Raw genomic sequence first — 19,946 nt, forward strand, 5'->3', positions numbered from 1 at the left:
CCTCCAATCGGGAACATTCAGCCTAGCGATTTTGATTTTACTATTAAGGAGGTTAAATATGCCATAGGCACTATTCATCCCCAAAAAGCGGCTGGCCCGGATGGTATCCCTGGTGACCTTCTAAGATCTGACATCTTAAAGTGGGGAAAATTCATCCATTCCCTACTTGTCGCTATCTGTAGGGGCGCCCCTGTCCACTCCTCGTGGAAAGGGGCGGAAGTGGTCCCTATCTACAAAAAAGGCCCCAGGGAAGATCCGTCAAATTATAGGCCCATTAGCCTGCTGGATATCAGCCAAAAAGTAGTTGGCAAGGTTATACTGCTAAGAATCCTAAATTGGGTAGAAGAAAATAAAATCCTCACTGACTACCAGGCGGGTTTTAGAGTAGGAACTGGGACAATCGAGCAAGCTTTTAGGCTTATGATGGTTTACTGGAAGGTTGTGGTCATAGGCAAGGGCAGTCTTTATCTCGCGTTCATCGATTTAAAGACTGCCTTTGACCTTGTACCTAGGGAGACCTTATGGAGCGTACTGGCTGAAATGGGGTTACCGCACTACTTGCTCGTGTTGCTTGTTAGGTTGCACGAAAACAGTTTTGCCCAGATTAGGTGGGGCCCTGGGGGGGAAAAACCAATAGTATCCCGGTAGAGAGAGGTGTACGCCAGAGATGTGTCCTGGCTCCCACCCCTTTTCTCCCTTTATATTAACGGGGTGGTTGAGCATCTTCGGAAACATCCTTCAGATGAACCATCCCTGGCTGGCGAGCGCATACCAACCCTCCTCTTCGCGGATGATACGCTTTTAATGTCTAAAACCCCTATAGGTCTCCAAAGACTCCTAAATAACTTTCAATCTTTCTGTGCTAATCGTGGCCTGGTAATCAACACTAGTAAGACAAAATATCTTATTCTGAATCCTCCCAAAAACCAGTCCGCTCCCCTATTTTGAATGCTGAACCACTGGAAAGGGTCGAAGTTTTCGACTATCTTGGGATACGCCTCTCACATAAAATGGATTGGACACCACACTTGGACAAAATGCTTTTAACTCATAAGAGAATAACAGGAGCTCTTTTGAAAGAACAACGCTCCTGTAAAACAAGACCTATAGCTACTGTCCTTGAGATCTATTCGGCCAAGGGTGTCAGCTCTGCCCTTTATGGGGCCGAACTCTGGGGGTCATCCATTTCCGATGCTCTACCAAGATCTGAGACGAAATTTTGCAGAGCGATTATGTCTCTACCGCAGGGAACACCCACGGTCCCGCTAATGTTGGACCTAGGATGTCGCCCAAATGATGACCTCGCAAAATTTCGACCACTCTTGTTATGGGCGCTTCTGTGGCGTGTGGAGGAACTCAGCAAATATGCCCAAGGCCTTGCAGAAATCATGTCACTACCCGGGTGGCACAAAATTAAATGGCTAAGAGACATGAAGTTGCTGCTAGCTAATTTGGGCCTTAATGAGGCGTGGATAAATAGAACTTCTCCCCCGAAGTTAACGCTCAAGAAACTTTATTGGGACTGGATCTCCACAAAAAGAAATACTAGTACTATCATGGGCAGACTTACTGAGGATTTCCTGAAATTTAAAGACCACCCTAAACGGGAAGTGTATCTTGACACTATTCAAAAACCCTTTGATAGGGCCCTATACTTTAAATTTAGAGCAGGAACCCTTCCCCTTTATTCTTTTACTTCAAGTTGGAAATCACACGTTCAAACCTCAGAGCTTTGCCCAGCGTGCTCACTTAAACCAGAGTCATTGGCGCATTTTATGTTTGAATGCACAGAGTATGCAATTCCAAGGAGGGTTTGGCTCAAAAATTTATGTCGGCAGTTAGGTACCAAGAGTCATGTGACTGCAATCAGGATATTAATGTCTGATAGCCGTCCCACCTATGCTTGTGTTTTAGCTAAATTCTTATCATGGGCTTGGTCCATCCGTATCAAGAGGCTAAAATTAACTGTTTAATTCCTTTTTACTCTCTGAATGAACTGTTTGTAAATTTGTAAAAATGTTTTATATGTGCTCTATTGATTTTATAAATTACTGTGTATTGTGTTCATGTGCTGCTTTTATGATAAATTTTTTTATCGAAATAAAGCCTTTTTGACTTGACTTGACTTGACTATTGACAGATTACAAGATGACTTGTCATGTCACAAACTAAGACACTATAGATAGTCACCATGCAGGACCATGATGGACATAGCACCATTACAACATCAACTGGGCTTAAAGTCCAAGTGTTTTGGAGAGGACATGACCACACTGCACCAAAGTATATGAAATTTGAATTATGAGAAACCTCACATAAGAAAGTGAAAATCCAGAACACCTCGACTAGTGTGGAAATGTTTTTGCAATGCCGGTCTCACTGCCTTAGGACTCTGAAGACAACATCACAACTCCATATCTGATGTCATAATGGAGTCAATGCTACCTGCCAGCACCAGAGAGCTATTGCAAATGTTTCTATGGATCCAGTCCAAGCCTTGGCTATTCAGAAGTGAGGAATCGTCAGGTAAAACTTTGTATCAGAACTGACTAAGTACAGATCAGTCTATCCATTTGTTAACACCAGTACTCTCTAGTAACAGTACTGGAATGTACCAAAAGCTAAATTTAGCATACACTTTAGGACAGGCCAAATGTGTTTGATTCAGCAAAAGTCTCTCTAAATAGAAAGCAAGAGTTTTTTTAATTAGTAAAAATCTCTTTTTTTAATAAGCAGACATTATGTTCATGTACGTACCTTCTAACCTGCCAAAAAATTATTTGATTAACAAATAAAATGCACAACATAGAATAAAATACTCCATATCATGATTCACAACAATGCTTTCCTTGAGGGGTCGTCACAGCTTTAAACAACACATTATTTCCCAGGGTGTAGTATCCTGGCTTTCATGCCACATTATGTTCTGCCAGTGGAATGTTCCATGGATGATGCGTTACAGAATAATGGGAGTCAGAGAGGTCAGTTGAGAAGGGCTGAGCAGCATGCTGGCTGCTCCTGGTGGGGTTTTGTAATGGACTTAAATGTATGACCTGTAACTAACTACAAATAAACATCTGAAAATCCTCTACGCGTCTGGACTTGATTACTACACAGGGCATGCTCTAAAATGTCCAGAAACAAACAGTGATTACCTGGTTCTAAAAACAGGCAACTTCACCAATCCCAACATATGTTTTGCTAGCAAAACCTTTGGCCCACATGCATCAAGCATTTTTGCAGTCGCAGACGGTGCGATTCCTTAAAATCGGCCGTTTGCGAATGCAAAAGTGCTTGTTGGGATGCATCATGCCATTTTAGAAGTCGCATCTTTTTTACGATTTCTAAAATTGCGTTAGCATTTAAGAAATCGCAATTGTGCGATTTCTTAAATGCTATGCATCATTATAGAAAAATATGCGTTTTTTTAAATTGGAAGTGCAATTTACCACGAAGTTCAACTTCGTGGTAAATTGCGAAATTGATTCAAAATGCACAAAAATGCATTTTTTAAACTGTAAAGTTACACACACACATGTCCTTAGGACATGTGTGTATGTAACTTATGCTGAAAAGTACATTTCAGGGGTGCATGGGGGGGTCCTTTGGACCCCCCCCTGCACCCATGAAATTTTCTAAGTGCCACTCGCAATTTCCATTGACTCCTATGGGCCTTTTGGCCCATAGGAATCAATGGGAATTGCGAAAATTAAGTTAAGAAATCGGTATTTCTTTGGGATTCGGTAAAAAATGCGATTTTTACCGAATCCCACAAGAATACCGAAAATATTGATGCATATCATTTTGCATTTCTTAATTTGCGATTCCTTATTTTTCGCAAATTAAGAAATGCAAAAAGACACAATGATGCATGTGGGCCATGGAGAGGGAGGTAAAGAAACAATTGCAGGGCCGCATCTTGCCTCCCTAAAGGATTTGTGATGGGTTTCCATGAGGTCATCTCTATTGCCATAGGTGAATATCAACAAACAGCCCAAAATGTCCTTGACTGATCACCACTTACAGCATAGTGTATAACTAGATACTTCTTAGGTACAGTGGAGCAGACACAATTATCTTAACTGAAACTTACCTGTAGATTCTGTGAAGAAATACGTTCAGCACAGTCGAGCACCTTTAGGAGTTTAACACTGTCACTCTGGTTCTTCAATGTGTGCACACAAACCCTTCCTTAACTATTTAAGGAACACCACTGGGGTGATAATTTGAACACCATTGAAGCAAGCATAAACGTCAAGCTCCTGATTCACATCAGGAGCTGGGAGCACGACAGACACATCTCGAACTGTCAAGGAATGTCAAAAAGTTTTCAAATCCTCAACATCATGCATCATAAGCAAGCTGAACTAAGAGTACAGTATGCATAAAGCTAAAATTAAACAAAAGTGGCAAGGTACATATTTTCCTCATTTAAATAAGAAACATAACAACAACATGGTCATCCTTCAAACTTAAAATTTCTTCTCCCATAAAAGCCACCCTCAGTGGAATTTGGAGTAAACAGAACCTATTTAAATGTACGTCCACATCAAATTAAAACTCAACCTTGCACCTTTCTCTTGCAAAGCACCACAGGGAAATGTAGCACTTCTGCACTCATTTCTCTGTACCTTTGATGTCTTTTCATAGGCTAAAGTGGCATCGCAATTGCTTCACGTGTGTGCATTTACACTCTGTTGGGCAGGAAGGATGATGAGGAGCATAAACAAATACCTGATGTTTACACCACCAATGATCATGAAGAATGTTAGTGGAATTTCAGGATACTCCATCTACACATTACAATCCAGGAAACTTGGGTAAACCATGTCAAGCAGTCCCAGATTCTTCTATCAATTGCAGATTTGCTAAGCCCATTTTCGACCAAACTGAACTGCACATCCTATACTGCTTTAGGACTATATCATACATTTAATCATTCTGTGCTCTTCCTGCACTGTTCTAATGCCACTTCCAATCAAAGCATTGGCACCAGAACACTTACAAACGTCCATAACCAACCAGGACTTAATCTGGTCACCGGTGCCCTTTTTCTTAAGAGGCCCTAAAGATCAAAAGCTCGACTGCGACCTGCCCCTTAGGTCAACTCCAGCAGCAGCAGCACCAATTCTGCGATAGACCTTTTGGTTATTTCGACAAGTCTCCCTGACCGTAGTTCATACAGTGCTACTCTTTACATAAACTGTACGCCGTTATCTGAAACCAGTTTCAAATTAAACACAGCTTTTAAAAAAATGCAGACAAAAAAACATTCTGTGTCATCCAGCATCCAACATTAAGAACCTGTTTGTCCACCAAAATATAGCAGTAAGAGCCCTCAAGACCAACCAAGTCTTTCCACACTGGCTTTAGTCAGCAAAATAATTCATTTAAAATGAGCGACTATTGATTCAAAACAGAATATCTCAACAGCAGGTTGCAAATCTATCAGCCAGTGAAAGAACTTTGGTCTGATGATAGAATGCTTGTGGGTCAGAATAGAATGCAACATATATAGCCCGGGTAACAGCAACTCGGAGGATCAACCTGCCAGATGAATGGCATCTCGTTTCCAACAGAAAGGCACTGAAGAGCAACATTTTCGAAGGAAGGAGGATGTAAAGTATCACACCTAACTTTGTCATTCTAAAGCAACCACATTTAAGTTTTAAAATGGCTGCCCCATGACTTTGTGGGTTTCAATTATCAAGTTGTCCATTTTGATACTAATGGCAAATGGGACAACTCTATAGTCAGACCACTGTATCTTTATAAAGATCTAGATCAGCCTGTACTCCTTCTGGAGAAAGGTTCATGGGCTATCCAACTTTGTGGTGATTATCATTCTATCCTTTGGCCAGCAACTTATTCTGCTGATGTGTGTAAACAGGACATTACCCTATGTGTCTTAGGTGAGGAACCTTGTAGAGTCTTGGAGGACTCATCTTGCAGCCTGTACCTTCTTCCCACTTATCTTCCTTGGAGGAATTTCACAAGCAGTGCAGCAGTTCAGAACTATTGGACAACCCAAACTTTAACTCCTGTCCCATCTACAAAAGAGGCAGGGCTTACTGTTCTGCCAAGGGCAGGCCATGCTCATCGAAGCCCCCAGAGGAGGATGGGCTGTCGCATCTAAGTGGTGTTCAGGAATTGAAACTTTTAATTAATGTAGCTTTATTTACTTGTACTTGAAGCAGATCAAACAGCTACATGTTTTTACACTGCTTCTATTAATTCTAGGTGTGTATTTGCCAGTTGCAATGCCTCACCTAAAATAGCAACTGATTATGGGTGAAAATAAAGATGAACTTTACTCCCTATCAGCGCCTGCTTGAAAGAGAAGGTACTTCTAAACACTGATGTGATTGTATGGTACAACCTAGTAATAAACTACAATAGGAGTACTGTTAAACTGGAACGTCGCAGTATTTATATTACACAGGCAGGATTATCCGCCAGTGTATGATAATTGAATGTATGTACATTACACAAGAAGCAATAGCACCTATGTAGGATAACTGAATGTATGTATATTACACAGGAAGCAATATCGCCTGTGTAGGATAATTGAAAGTCTGTACATTACAAAAGCAGCAATAGTGCCTGTACAGGATAATTGAATGTATGTATATTACACAGAAAGCAATAGCACCCCTGTAGGACAATTAAAAGCATGTACATTACACAGGAAGCATTAGTGCCTTTGTAGGATAATTGAATGTAAGTATATTACATATGAAGCAATAGCACCTGTCAAGGATAATTGAATGTCCATCAGATCCGGATCTTGCCTTTGTCCCTGCTTCTATCTTGCACCGATAGTAAGGTACTCATGGGGGGGGGGGGATCTAGAGATGGCCCATGAATTTGATTACTTGGCTGTAAGATTGGAAGTCTCCCATAGATAGGTAACACAGGTCCAGAAAACTGCCATGATCGTAAAGCAAAGAACTGGGTCCATTAATTTTTTTTCCAATAGATCATCCACTTTCACTATTTTCCCTCCCCTGATGATATACAAGATTCAAGCCTGTAGTGGAGCCATGTATGGGGCAGATTTATGGGGGCACTGTAATCTTATTGCAATTGGTCTCTTTGCACTCGATTCTTCAAGTTTCATACGTTAATCGTATGTTTATTGTTGGCGCTACATCTGTCACACGATGTCCAAACGTGCCTTATATAATCTAATGTTTGTTGTGAGAAGGGTCACTAAGTACAGAAGGCCCACGGTCTCAAACTCGTAGCTGCTCAATTTGAACTTCTCTAAACATGCTGTCACACGTGAACATGAAGATAAAAGAAAGAATTGAAATAAAGTGTACGCTTAGGACCGCATAGTTTGTTAAATCAGGATTGAGCCCAGGTTTTCAGGTTTTACACTGTGCAATGTAGTCTGTAGACATGTATGCCTTAATCAAAGGTTTATGCTTTATTTGTAATTCGTGGTGTATAAGGCGACAGGCAGAACGCACATTTTTTTTTTAGAGTTTTGCATAGCAGAAATCTGGCACAAGGGCGCTTAACAACAGACAGACTACCTTATACATTGTTTCGGCACATAGATAAGGTGAGTCACATGATGTTGAGGCGAGGCTGAGATTCGCTCTTGCCACTAGGCCACATCTCCCCATGAAAGCTCGGATTGATCTGGGATTAGGTTTCTCAGAGGACCTGTAGTTGGATCAGGCATCTGGCTCAAGCTTTCAGTGGCTTGCCCACCTCTGATTTTTGCACATTTATTTCATCTGTTGATATTTGCTTTCATATGAGTGACCACCTTGAAGAACGTTCTTAAAACCAAATAAAGGAACTGCTGACTGAATTTTATTTTTTTCCGTGCCATTCATTGTGAGAAAGCAAACATTTATCATGCACAATCTATATCCCACTGTGTTTGCACAAACATTTTAGCTGAACGCTCATTTTCAGAAATGTTTTTAATGATTATATTTCGGTCAACAATCTGAAGAAACCCTGGCTGGATGCTAAGGCCCCCTTTGCACTTGTTACATCAACATGTTTTCAGTGTAGATATTTGAGTCTGAAAACACCATTGTGACGGAGAAACCCATCAGCCGAGATCTGAATCAGGCCATAAGTGATCTGCCCAGAATCACAGGATGTTGAGCCGGTGCCAAGATTCAAACCTGAGTCCCCTGCCCCCAAGTCTGCAGCTCTAGCTGTTACACAACATCCTCTTCTGTTGTTCAAGCAGGATGGCCTGCTTGTTTCTAATTGTCTCTAGGGAAGGGATTTCTTAATTTCAAGGTTGAAGCATAGTTATTTAGAGGCTCTTGTTCCAGCTACACCTCCGTCGGATCACTTGCTCACTTTTCTCTGCCCACTGTTTCAACATAGGAAGCCTCCCGCACTCAATGTAATCCCACCCTTTACCAACTCGTCATAGTGTGGGGGGTCAGTGATGTTTGCTTTTAAGGGTGTGAGGAAGCAATGTTGGATTACTAGCCAGAGGCGTTACTGGGCTGTTGCTGAAAACGCTCAGGCTGTCTTAAAAAGCAAGGCTTCCGCATGTTATATGAGGATGGACCCTAAGATCTCTGATCATGGAGGATCCGGGTTTATGTAAGGCAGGGCCACTGGAATTATGTGATTGTGCCTCTGTAGCGATTTTGGACCAGGCTGAGGGCCTTTAACAATGGAGCGGGACTTTAGCGCCAGTATTGCCCAGCAACTGAGCTATTAGAACACTCCACCACTAGTGGGCAAAATGTTGTATCAAATAAAACAAAGGCCTCAGGGGGCTCTGTGAGGCCTTTCTGCACAACAACAGCTGCAAATGACAACAATGGAATGTTAGGGCTCTGGGCTTCTACCAGCCATTAGAAGCCCAGAGCACTCTATTGTTTTCAATAGAGCTCCCAACATTCCAATGTTTTAATATAGCCTTACAGCCCGCCGTAGCGGGCTATACCAGCTATTAAAGGCCCGCTGAATCGTTAAAGGCCCGAGCCGAAGGCGAGGGACTTTAACGAGACAGCGGGACTTTAATAGCCGGTATAGCCCTGCTACGAAGGGCTATAAGGCTATTAGAACATTCTGCCACTAGAGGGCAGAATGTTCTAACAAATTAAACAAAGGGTTCTCGAAGCTTGAGGGGATATAAATCCCCTCGAGCTTCGAGAAGCCTTTGAAGAACATTAGAATGTTGCTCTGCAGGCCTTTACTGGCCCGTAGGAGCAGGGAGCACTCCATTGTCTGCAATGGAGCTCCCAACATTCCAATGTTCTAATATTTGTTAGAACATTCTGCCCTCTAGTGGCAGAACAGCCTTCGGCTCGGGCCTTAAATGGCCGGTAAAGCCCACTACAGCGGGCTAAAAGGCTGTAATAGAACACAAGAAGGACAAATGGGACCTGGATTCTATATAATGGCAAGCTTTGGGGGTCGCAGATTGATCTAAAGACAATGGTCCTCTTGTACTAGTATACTGTAATGGAGCAGTAATCCACTATCATGGTCCTGAATCACAGTAGTTCCAGTATTTTTCTAAATGTTACACAGAAACAACAGCGGAACCATTACAATGATTGATTGATTGATTTTAGCTTTTTTATAGCGCATGCTGTCACCCTACGGGCATCCTGGCGCTTCAGACAAAGAACTAACCGTGACCAGAGTAGAACAGGTCGCCGCAGAGGAGGGAACACGGTCTAAATCATGGGATAAAGCCAGGTTTTTAAGTTCCTACGGAATTCTAACAGAGAGCTGACTAATCTAAGGTTCTGAGGGAGCTCGTTCCATAGTCGAGCGCCAACCCTGCTAAAGGCCCTTCCTCCAAGCCTGGCCCGTTTGAACCGAGGAATTGACAACAGGCCAGTACTGGAAGAACGAAGCTGCCTTGTAGGAAGATACCAACTGAACCTTTCCTGTAGGGGAACCAGGCCAAGCTCATGCACAGCTCGGAAAACCATACATAGAGCTTTAAAGTGGACCCTTTCCCTAACCGGCAGCCAATGAAGCTCCCTTAAAACCGCGGTAGAAGAGGTACTCCGTGGCCTGCCAAGGGCTAGTTTGGCTGCTGCAGACTGGATTCTTTGCAATCCTTGAAAGATGTACCCAGGGGCTCCCAAATAAAGGGCATTGCAGTAATCCAGCCTGCTGCCCACGATGCTGCTTACCACCAGAGAACGATTCTCTTTAGGTAATAAAGGAAGTATTTTGCGCAGCATACGGATAAGAGTAAAGCAAACGCTGGTGGTCTTATTTGCCTGAGATTCCATGTGGAGGTAATCATCAAACAACACCCTCAGATTATGAACTTTCCTAACCGGGATGAGTGAGTCATCCTCTGGTTGGAGTCTGAAGTCACAAGGCAGTTGTCTAGATATCCTGCCTGCAGGGCAGAACATCACCTCTGACTTCCCGCTGTTAAATTGCTGAGAGTTCCTTCTGAGCCAGACCGTTGTCTGCCGCATGCATTGCTGGAACAGGTCCATCGATACTGCGTGGTCCCCCTCCAAGGAGAAGGCCAGTTGCGTATCGTCAGCATAGTTGACTAGGCTGACTCCAAAAGACTTTATGATGGAAAACAGGGGCTGCAAGAAGACATTGAATAGAATAGGGCTAATTGCAGATCCCTGCAGCACCCCGTGAACAACTGGGGATTTACCGGAGGAGAAGGGTGCAAGAGTTACTACCTGCTAGCGACCCTCCAAATAGGACTGAAGCCCTTGCAGTGCACACCCTCTCACTCCCAGCCTCTTCAGCCTTTCCACCAATAAGAGATGATTGACCGTATCGAATGCAGCTGACATATCGAGAAGCACTAGAATAGGGATATTCCCGCTGTCGGCCTGCATACATAGGTTATCCATCATTGTAGTCAGGGCGGACTCAGTCCCTTGCCCCGGACGGAAACCAAACTGGTCTTTATCCAATAAGAGATTCTCCTCCAGAAAACAGGACAGGGTCCTACTGACTGCTTTCTCCAGAATCTTCACCGGGTAAGGAAGAAGGGAAATGGGCCTAAAATTAGCCGGTACTGATGGGTCCAGAGAGGGCTTTTAAATCAAGGGGGACACCACCGCCAATTTCCAGCATTCCGGGACTTTACCTTCTTCCAGGGACTGATTGCAGATCTGCCTCAGCCATGGAAAGGTATTACGCCCTAGAGATTTCCACAGTTTATGGGGAAAAGGATCCAGGGGAGAACCAGATGAGACATTGTCACCCAGGTTATGGAAGACCGTTTCTGTTAATGTCTGGAAGTTGTCCAGGTATGCCGAGAAATGCGGCTCACACTGAGTCCTATGTTCAGGGTTAGGTTGTGCGACATTTGCATTGCCATGCAAAGTGTTCCCAATGCTTGCAATCTTGTCCTGAAAGTGCAGGTTAATTCCATCACATAGTTTTTGGGACATTACAATTTTATTTTCTAAACATGTAGGGGACTCAGCGTGAGACCAAGTTTCCGAAAGAAACAGAACATCGAGCCCCAAATCCTCTATCAGGCCCGTAACCTCGAAGGAATGTTTAATTACGAATGACTACTGCTGAAATATTCTCTCACTTAAAGTGGACCGTAAGTAGATGCATTTTGTTCTCTTTGGCCGAAGTACAACTCGCAGTAAAGTGCCACAAGAGAGATGAGGCTACTTTATAAACCATTGAAGATTACTACACATCAGAATCAATTATCTGGGTTCTTTTTTTCACCTACTTCAAAACACTATGCTGAAGGTGGCTTTCGACCCTCACTGCTGCAGGATGCCGAGACCATTCCTGTTTATAAGAAAGCTTGCTGAAATGATCTGGAAAATTATAGCCGGATATGCTGCACCCAAAACATTTTAGGGAAATTGATATTAATGCGCAATAAGACTAGATATAACAAAATAACATCTATTGTGATTTTAGGCAGGTGTATTTAAATATAAATCAGCACTTTGGACCATTTCTTTTATTATCACTAAGCAGTCCAAAAGAAATGATGAAAACCTATCTACATGTTTCTTCACTGATGTGAATACTTCACTTAACTACTACGGAAACTCCCTCTACGTGGGCATCACCTCACAACTACTGAGAAGACGGCAAACCATCCAAAATGCTGCAGCCAGGCTCATCATCGACCTCTCGAGAAGAGCCCACATCACCCCCCACCTCAGAGCGCTCCGCTGGCTCCCTGTCCAAAAGGTGCCAGTTCAAACTCTGACCCACGTCTACCAGGACTTGCACAACAAAGGACCAGCCTACTTTAACCACAGACTGAACAATTTTGCTAACGTTAGGTGGGGCAAGGAGGTGTAATACAACTAGCGCCCTTCCTGTGACAAAAGATGTCCTGCATGGATGCATCCTTGCACTGACCGCCTTTTCTATGGATATCAACAATGTAGTCACTGTCAATGCCAATTTATTTTTAAAAACTTGGAAAATAAGCAAATGGAGTCATTATGCAGGTGCTACCCTAACATTTGATACTAAACATAGTGGCAGATTTACATTTTGTGTCATTTAGATGTAAAGTTTCAACCTTAGGCAGCTGCAATGTATGGAGTGAAAATATGAAGGGGGGGTAATAAAAAGCTATAGAAACACTTTTACAAAATAAAATCTTTACCACAAATCCAACCCCACACTCCCTTATTTATCAAACACTATAAAATAAGATTTTAAAATGTCGAATGTTAGGCATCACTAAAGTCTTTGGTTTATTCGGCCAGGCTATAGACTCACAATAGAAAAACAAACTTCCGGTGGGATTTGTTCATCCAACTTTGAGCCCAGTGTTTATAGATGGCTTCGAATGGCCGCTAAAACACGATAAGCATAAGTCCACTTTCACTGTTTATTAAACAGAGGACTAACTGTTCCCGACATGCCGGTTGGATATACCGTGTTTGCCCATGAGCAGGGATTCTAACTAAGAGATTACACATTGCTTTACGAAGTGAGTATTAAAATCCTTTCGGGTTCAATGAGAAGAGGGCGCACGCATTTCGAAAGTTCACTGTGGTGGAGGGTTAATATCATCGTTTTTTAGTTTTTTTTAGTTTTTTTTTTGTTTTGGCTACATGTACATTTAATTCATTCAATTGATAAATGTAACTTTACCTGATAATTCGAGATTCATTTTGAGAATGTATTTGAGAATGCACTTGAGAATTGGTCCCTGATGTATACTTATTGTGATCATTTAATTTGTAGAATCCGGTCCCCGATGAAGGCTATTACCTAGCCGAAATGCATTGGACAACAAAACATTGATTTGGAAAATGAAGTACTAATTCAAAGACTGGATTATTTTGAATGCTGTTGTGAATTAATTCTACAAACGTTATAATGCGAATAAACGCATTTTGAATCTTCACTTAATTTGAACCGTTTTCTTTGGAACTTTTTGAATTTGTCAACCCAAGATTTGGGACTTTGCTGTGACTAGGGGACGTCACTCAATTAAGGGTCACGCTTAACATTCGAATGATTTATTCCCAGCACTGAATGCTATTTATTTTGATGCTGAGGATATTGCAATTTTCATGTCCAGTAAGAAAACCTCTACTAACAATAACTTTCAATGAATAAGTGAATATTCGAATGTCGGAGTTAAATATTATTGCCAGCTTCTGCAAGCAATACCAGCTGCTAGTTATTCACTCAGACGTAGCAGTTCCAAGCCAAAGCCAGTAGGCAGTGCTTACTTTGAGCCAGTGGTTGCAAGTGAGGGACAGGCAAACTTGACACAGAGTAATAGGAAGGAAGAGCCTGGTAGTGGATGAAAGAAACAGTTGGACACTCAATAGCGCCGGCCACGGGTTTCTGAGGAAAACTTTGGGCCCCAAAATGTATTATTTTACAAATTAAGCACTGCCAGTAGGTAGAATGGGTGGGCAGCCAAATAAATAGAGTCTCTGTCAAGCAGCAACGTGCAATTAAAATAGCACCACCCCAAGTCCCATTATGTTCCAATACTGCTCTAAAGGCACACAGTTCACCCCCTAAATGCTGTTCTTTTGGCAGACAGGCCAGCAATTCCTCGCGGCCAAAATGTCAGCCCACCTTTTACCCCAACTTGTGCACACTCATACATTTACCTGCTTACTGAACCCTGCTCACCGCCGACCAGTGCTTCCCTCACAGTGCATCTACTTTCCAGGCTAAACTCTTTAAGTCCAGGGGAGGCTCCTCCGCTGGAGCAGAGGATCGTTACCCCACTTAAACCCCCCCCCACCCTCTGATTCCCATGAAAAATAATATGTTTCATCCCCATCCCAATTCCGTGCCAAGTGTCAGGATTGGGTCGCTGTGGAGTGACAGCAGCAGAGAGGAGGGTGGGCGGTCTATGCACTTAAAGTGTGCATGTCTTTTTGGCTGGCCGTCTTGAGACGGCCAGCCACACATACACACTTTAAACTTCTCTAATCCATCTGCTTTTAAGACAGCTTGGTGAGTCAGTGCAGGTCTCCATGGCGCAGTGGAGCACCGACTGAGGCCGATACCTCCAATCAGGGCGCTGTCCAGCTTCCAATTCCTGCGGAGGTCCAGAGCGGAGGACTTGCGTTCGCCCTGTAAGATTTTTAAAATGTGTTTTTTGCACGTGCCCACACCGCCTCTGCCCGTAGATGCCAGCCGCTACTGATTTTTAAGTCTACAGAATCTATTTCTGCACAGCTCTGAACACCAGGTGCTGATATTTGCTTAGAAATCCACATATTGCTAGGATCAGAATTCTGTGTAGAGGCAGAGGGAGCAGCGAGGGAAAGAAAAAACACTATTTGTTCCTGCAGCCACAGTGTTCTCCTGGCAGGTAAATAAGGATCATTAACCACAAAGGAAGCATATCTGAATGTTCCACTATTAATTTGACTGGCCAAGGTTGGATTGCCAATACCAAATACTAGTGTAAGTAAAAATAGGTTCACTTTTTTGTGTGGACCAATGAATTCCCGGCCGCCCCACGTCTGCACCAGCCCCCGCAATTCTGGGCCAGTAGAGAGGGCCCATGCGGAGCGGCCCTCGGGGCACACACACCCCTCCGAAAACAAAGCAGCGGGGCTGTGAAAACACCAGATGCAGGCAGCAGCCCTGCAGCGACATTCGAATGAAAGAAACTACGCCTCGGACTCTCCTGGACTTCTTTATTTTTTCTATTGTCCTGGCCGCTATTTTGCTGCTGCTCTCGGCCGCTTTTCTCTGGACCTTGACCCGCCATCTTGCCCATTCCCTCGTCCTTTAACCCTTTTCCCTGGTTTCCCCCTTGACGATCCTCAAATGTTTCTTCCCTTTCCCGATTTGCCTTTTCTCCATACCCGTGTATCCCTCCAACTCTCCCTTGGTGCTGTGACTGCATCCCCCCTCCGACCCCACTTAATGGAACTCTGCTTTTCTGTATATAGAGATAACTCTAATCACTAGTATATGCAGTAGGCCTTTGTACTCTCTACCATTCCTATGTGACTCAGAGTATATCCATTCGTATCTCTTCCTTGAGTGACTTTACTATTTGTACATTTGCAATTTTAATTTCTGTTTGTATCTGTTCCTTGTGTGACTTTACATCTTGTACATTTGCAATTTTTTCTGTTTGTGTCTTTTATGTAACGCATGTAATCCTTAGTCCTTATGTTTTGCAACTGGTTCTTATGTAAAGCGCTCTGACACCTTCGGGTAAAGTTTGCGCTATATAAAATCGCATTAAATAAATAAATAAACAAACAAATAAATAAATAAAAACTTCGACTACGAATTTCACATTTGAACAGGCCACCAACATTTGAGGAAACTCTTTCAGAAAATGCAAACAATGAGCAGGGACAGACATATGCTGTTTGTGAGTGTACAACACTGAACTCACCATCTGACAGTAGAGTACAGCCAAATTTACCAAGGCAGTGGCTACACTTGGGTGCTTCGGGCCAAAAGACTTCTGCCGGATTTCTACAGCCAGCTCGTACAAAGGTACAGCTTTGTCCAGTTTGCCCTGCAAAAGGATGAAAAGTATAGAACTGATGTATGCATTTCATTTATGTAATCTCCATCACTCTGATAAGCTAAACGATACAACACCTGAATCATTTTATTACTAACTTAGAAAACAAATTCCCTTAAAGGAAGAAACTGTTCTTCAGTCCAAAACCTGTGGTTGAATGCCATCTATTCTTTACACTGAAGTGAGTCGGATCAGTCCACTGGTAAAGTAACATATGATTTAAAATACTCACTTAGTCATTAGACCACTAATAGATTCCCAAAGTAAATTTTGTTCCATAAATAAACACATTTATAGGGTCAAGCTAGATTCATGAAAGGAAATTGCGCTCGCAAAGGGCCAGATTCTGAGAATCTGGCCCTTTGCGAGCGCAATTTTTGCATTTGGGATTCATCATCCCAAATGCAAAAATCGCTAATAAAGAATTCGCAAATTTGCGAGGATTAGCATTTAAGGAATCTCTATTAGAGATTCCTTAAATGCCATTCATGAAACATTGAAAAATTGCGATTTCGCAATTTAGGACCGCTATTTACCACGAAGTCAAACCTCGTGGTAAATAGCGAAAAAACTTAGAAAAAATGCATTTTAATGCATATTCTAAGTTGCATGTTACACACCCACATGTCCTTTGGACATGTGTGTGCACAACATCAGTGTAAATTCACATTTCAGGGGTGCTACAGGGTGTCTTTTGGACACCCCTGCACCCTTGAAATCGCATCCTTATTTGCGATTAGCAAATTGCTAATCGCAAATAAGGAAGCTGTAGGAATCGCAATTTATTTTGCGATTCCTACATGAATCCCGTTTTGCAAGTCCTTAATAGCGATTCCTTATGAATCGCTATTAAAGACTCGCAAAACGGGTCTTTGATGAATCTAGTCGAAAATCCCTAATCTGTTTGACTGAATAAGAAGAAGTGCGACTTCACCTTCTAAAATAGGATTTGCATGGGCACCTGGAAATAACAGGTGTATGGAAGAATTTTGGAGTGATAAAACATGAGCTGCAAGACGGAGTACCTTGCGAGCGCATGGCAGCAGTAACCTAGTAGATGAGCTTCAGCGGTGTAGGACCTGCAGAGCAGTTATCCTTACCCCCTCTAGTTCCCCCCCACTCCACTCCTAGGAACCTGCTTTTACAAATAAGAGTCCTCGCTATATACACTCTTTCATCAAACCGTATCTCCCTGCTAAGAACCGTAGCTCTTCCAGGGCACATTGGGGGTGCATCTTTTGCTTACTAGTGCCAACATTGTGGAACTCCCTGCCCCTCCAGCTTCAGCAGGCCCGATCTGAATCTCTTTTTCCTGAAAACAATTAAAAACTAGGGCTGAGTTTTTTGATCCTGTTTTATTTTGTGTGGAGTCCATTCTGTTCTTGTAGTCTTGTCCTGCGATCCTCAATGGTGATAAGGCCTGGCCGGTGGAGAACAAGTAATATGCCCTAAGGTTGAACTTGTGTCCTTTTAGCTTACAGAATGAAATATAACAAGATGTACAATTCCCATTACAAGTTGCTGACATACTTTCATACTTTCTGAGCAAGGACTGAGTCAATCAATGTTCAAATATAGCACAGACCAAATGCCTAAAGTTGATCGCGGGTCCGAATTGGTGAGCCCATGATACTGCTCTCACTAAAGGACGAAAAGCCATTTGATTCAGTGGAATGGCCGTACCTGATGGCAGTTCTGCATAAAACGGGCTTTGGACCAATGTTTTTGAAATGGGATGGGCTGTTATATCGGGAATCGCTGGGTTGAGTCCACATGAACGGGGCAAGGTTGAGGGGATTTAGATTTGGTAGAGGCACCAGACAGGGGTGTCCCCTATCACTGCTCCTGTTCGCACTTGTTATCGAGCCTCTGGTGACTTGGATTCGATGTAATACCCAACTCACGGCCCTAAAATGGGACCCAGACTGGGAAGATGTGGTTTCGATCTATGGAGACGATATACTATTGTATGTAGCTGACCCAAATGCTCGTTCACCTGTATCCTGCACATCCTGGAGGTGTTTGGTGCATATGCTGGGCTCCACATTAATTGGAACAAATCTATAGCGTTTCCCTCGTCGAAATGGATCCCATCTAAGGGTGGAGGTTGGTCCTTGAGAAGGGTGCGGACTGAGTTCAGGTATCTGGGCATTTATGTTACCATGCAACGGGAAACCTTTTACCAAGAAAATCTTGAGGATACTTTGCATGACTATAAAGGGGTGGTGTAACACTGGAGAAGACTTCAAATTTCCGAACTATACCAAGATGCCCTATGCAAAATGAAATTCCTCCATAAATGTCTATATATTCACACTGCAGAATACACCATTTAGAGCCCCAGACAATTTTTTTTCAGAGATGCTGCGACGACAACCAGGTAGCTGTTCTGGGATGGCGGCCCGCAGAGGGATGGGGGCCTACCGAGGATTGCCCTATCAGTATTGACACGGAAGCCAGAAAATGGTGCTGTGGCCCTCCAAAATCTGACGTTATACTACTGGGCAGCCCAATGTCAGGTAATTAATGACTGAGTATTTGCGATTCAGCAAGAACTATGAATATATGCAGACAGGAGGGCAATGGATCCAGGAAGCGCCATCGCTGGCTCTGTCGGGCTGGCAGGTGGAACTCTTTGCCAGGCACAACTGCCCAGGTGATTAGAATATGGCGGGAAGCGCCAAGGGCACTGGGTTGGAGGGAATGTGTGACACTGGAGACCCCACTCTGCGGCTCGGCATTGCTAACATAACTGAAAGATGTGGAGAGTCACAGGAAGTGGGATATATTGGGAATATTGAAAGTGGTGGACATCTGGAAGGACGGAGGGATGATTCCATTCACCAAACTCCAAACACAATTTGAACTGACGAGGGGGGGCAAGATTTATGCTACCAACAGGTCACACATCCTGTAGGGCTTTGAGTACCGTCTTTGGGAGGTTATAGAGGAAACGTCCTAGAATGGAGAGTGTTGGGAGGCCGCTCTTCACAAACACGCTGTATCACTAATATATGTCTCCATGCTGATGCACAGCCTGCCCCCATTGGATGCCCAGAGAAGCAAATTGGAAATCGACTTTGGGAGAATAGAAGACGATGCCTGGGGGGAGGATTGCAGGTATCACTGAACGCCACAGCATCACTCGTCTCCACCACAACATCACTCAGTGCCACCACAACATCAATCTGTGAAACCATTCAACAACAACTGGTTCAAATATCTTCTCTCAATGTTTCAAGCTTTATTACAAATGTCAGAAAAAGATGTTAATATTTTACTTATGTTCTTGGATTTTTATTTTAAAATACACTGAACATAATCTTCACAAAAGTTATTTACAAAAGTTTAAGCTATTGCTATTATAAATTACAATAACTTTTATTTAAGTCTTAATTATTTAAAAAAAAATTAAAATCCATTGTTATTTGTAATATCAATACATGTAAGTCACGTAAATACAACACATATTGCATTACAAATGCTATAGGTGTCACATTTGCGAAAGTTATAACTACTGGCATTGTAAATGACAAAGCTATTAATTTCGCTATTTTCAATACCAACACATAAATAAAAAATGTGTCATTTACAAAACCAATAGCTCAAATTTTCCTAATGCGAGACCTATTGCATTGCAAATGCTTGTTCTTTATCTCTGCTACATATTCTTTTAATATCCACATTTTTCGCCCTTTTGGATTGTGGTAAATGCAGTACACAATTGGCGTTTACTTCAATATTAACTGGTGTAGTTAGTCAGTCATAAAATCTTTATTCGGTTGACAGCAACAACCATAAAATAATACAATAAATATAACATAAAACCATCGCTAAATAACATATTACCAAACATGTAACAAAACACTGGTTAAGATCCATGACGTAATTTAACATGAGTGATGTAATATGCGAGTTCATGTGCAGTGCATTAAGGGGGCTCAAGTTATAGTTAGTCCAGTAAACTATAGCTGGTGAATTTCAGTGTTTT

General features: G+C 42.7%; 1 protein-coding gene across 2 annotated transcripts in view; it reads right to left on the reverse strand.

Moving 5' to 3' along the window:
- NPHP3 (nephrocystin 3) overlaps nt 1–19,946 on the reverse strand; it is a 405,841-nt gene that overhangs the window by 53,949 nt on the left and 331,946 nt on the right. For both annotated transcript variants that reach the window (XM_078663854.1, XM_078663855.1), the window contains one exon: nt 15,821–15,946. In XM_078663854.1, the coding sequence (XP_078519980.1) occupies nt 15,821–15,946 (126 nt within the window). The remainder of the gene's footprint in view (nt 1–15,820; nt 15,947–19,946) is intronic.

The sequence above is a fragment of the Lissotriton helveticus genome, chromosome 10, assembly GCF_964261635.1.
Source record: "Lissotriton helveticus chromosome 10, aLisHel1.1, whole genome shotgun sequence".
Lineage (NCBI taxonomy): Eukaryota > Metazoa > Chordata > Amphibia > Caudata > Salamandridae > Lissotriton > Lissotriton helveticus.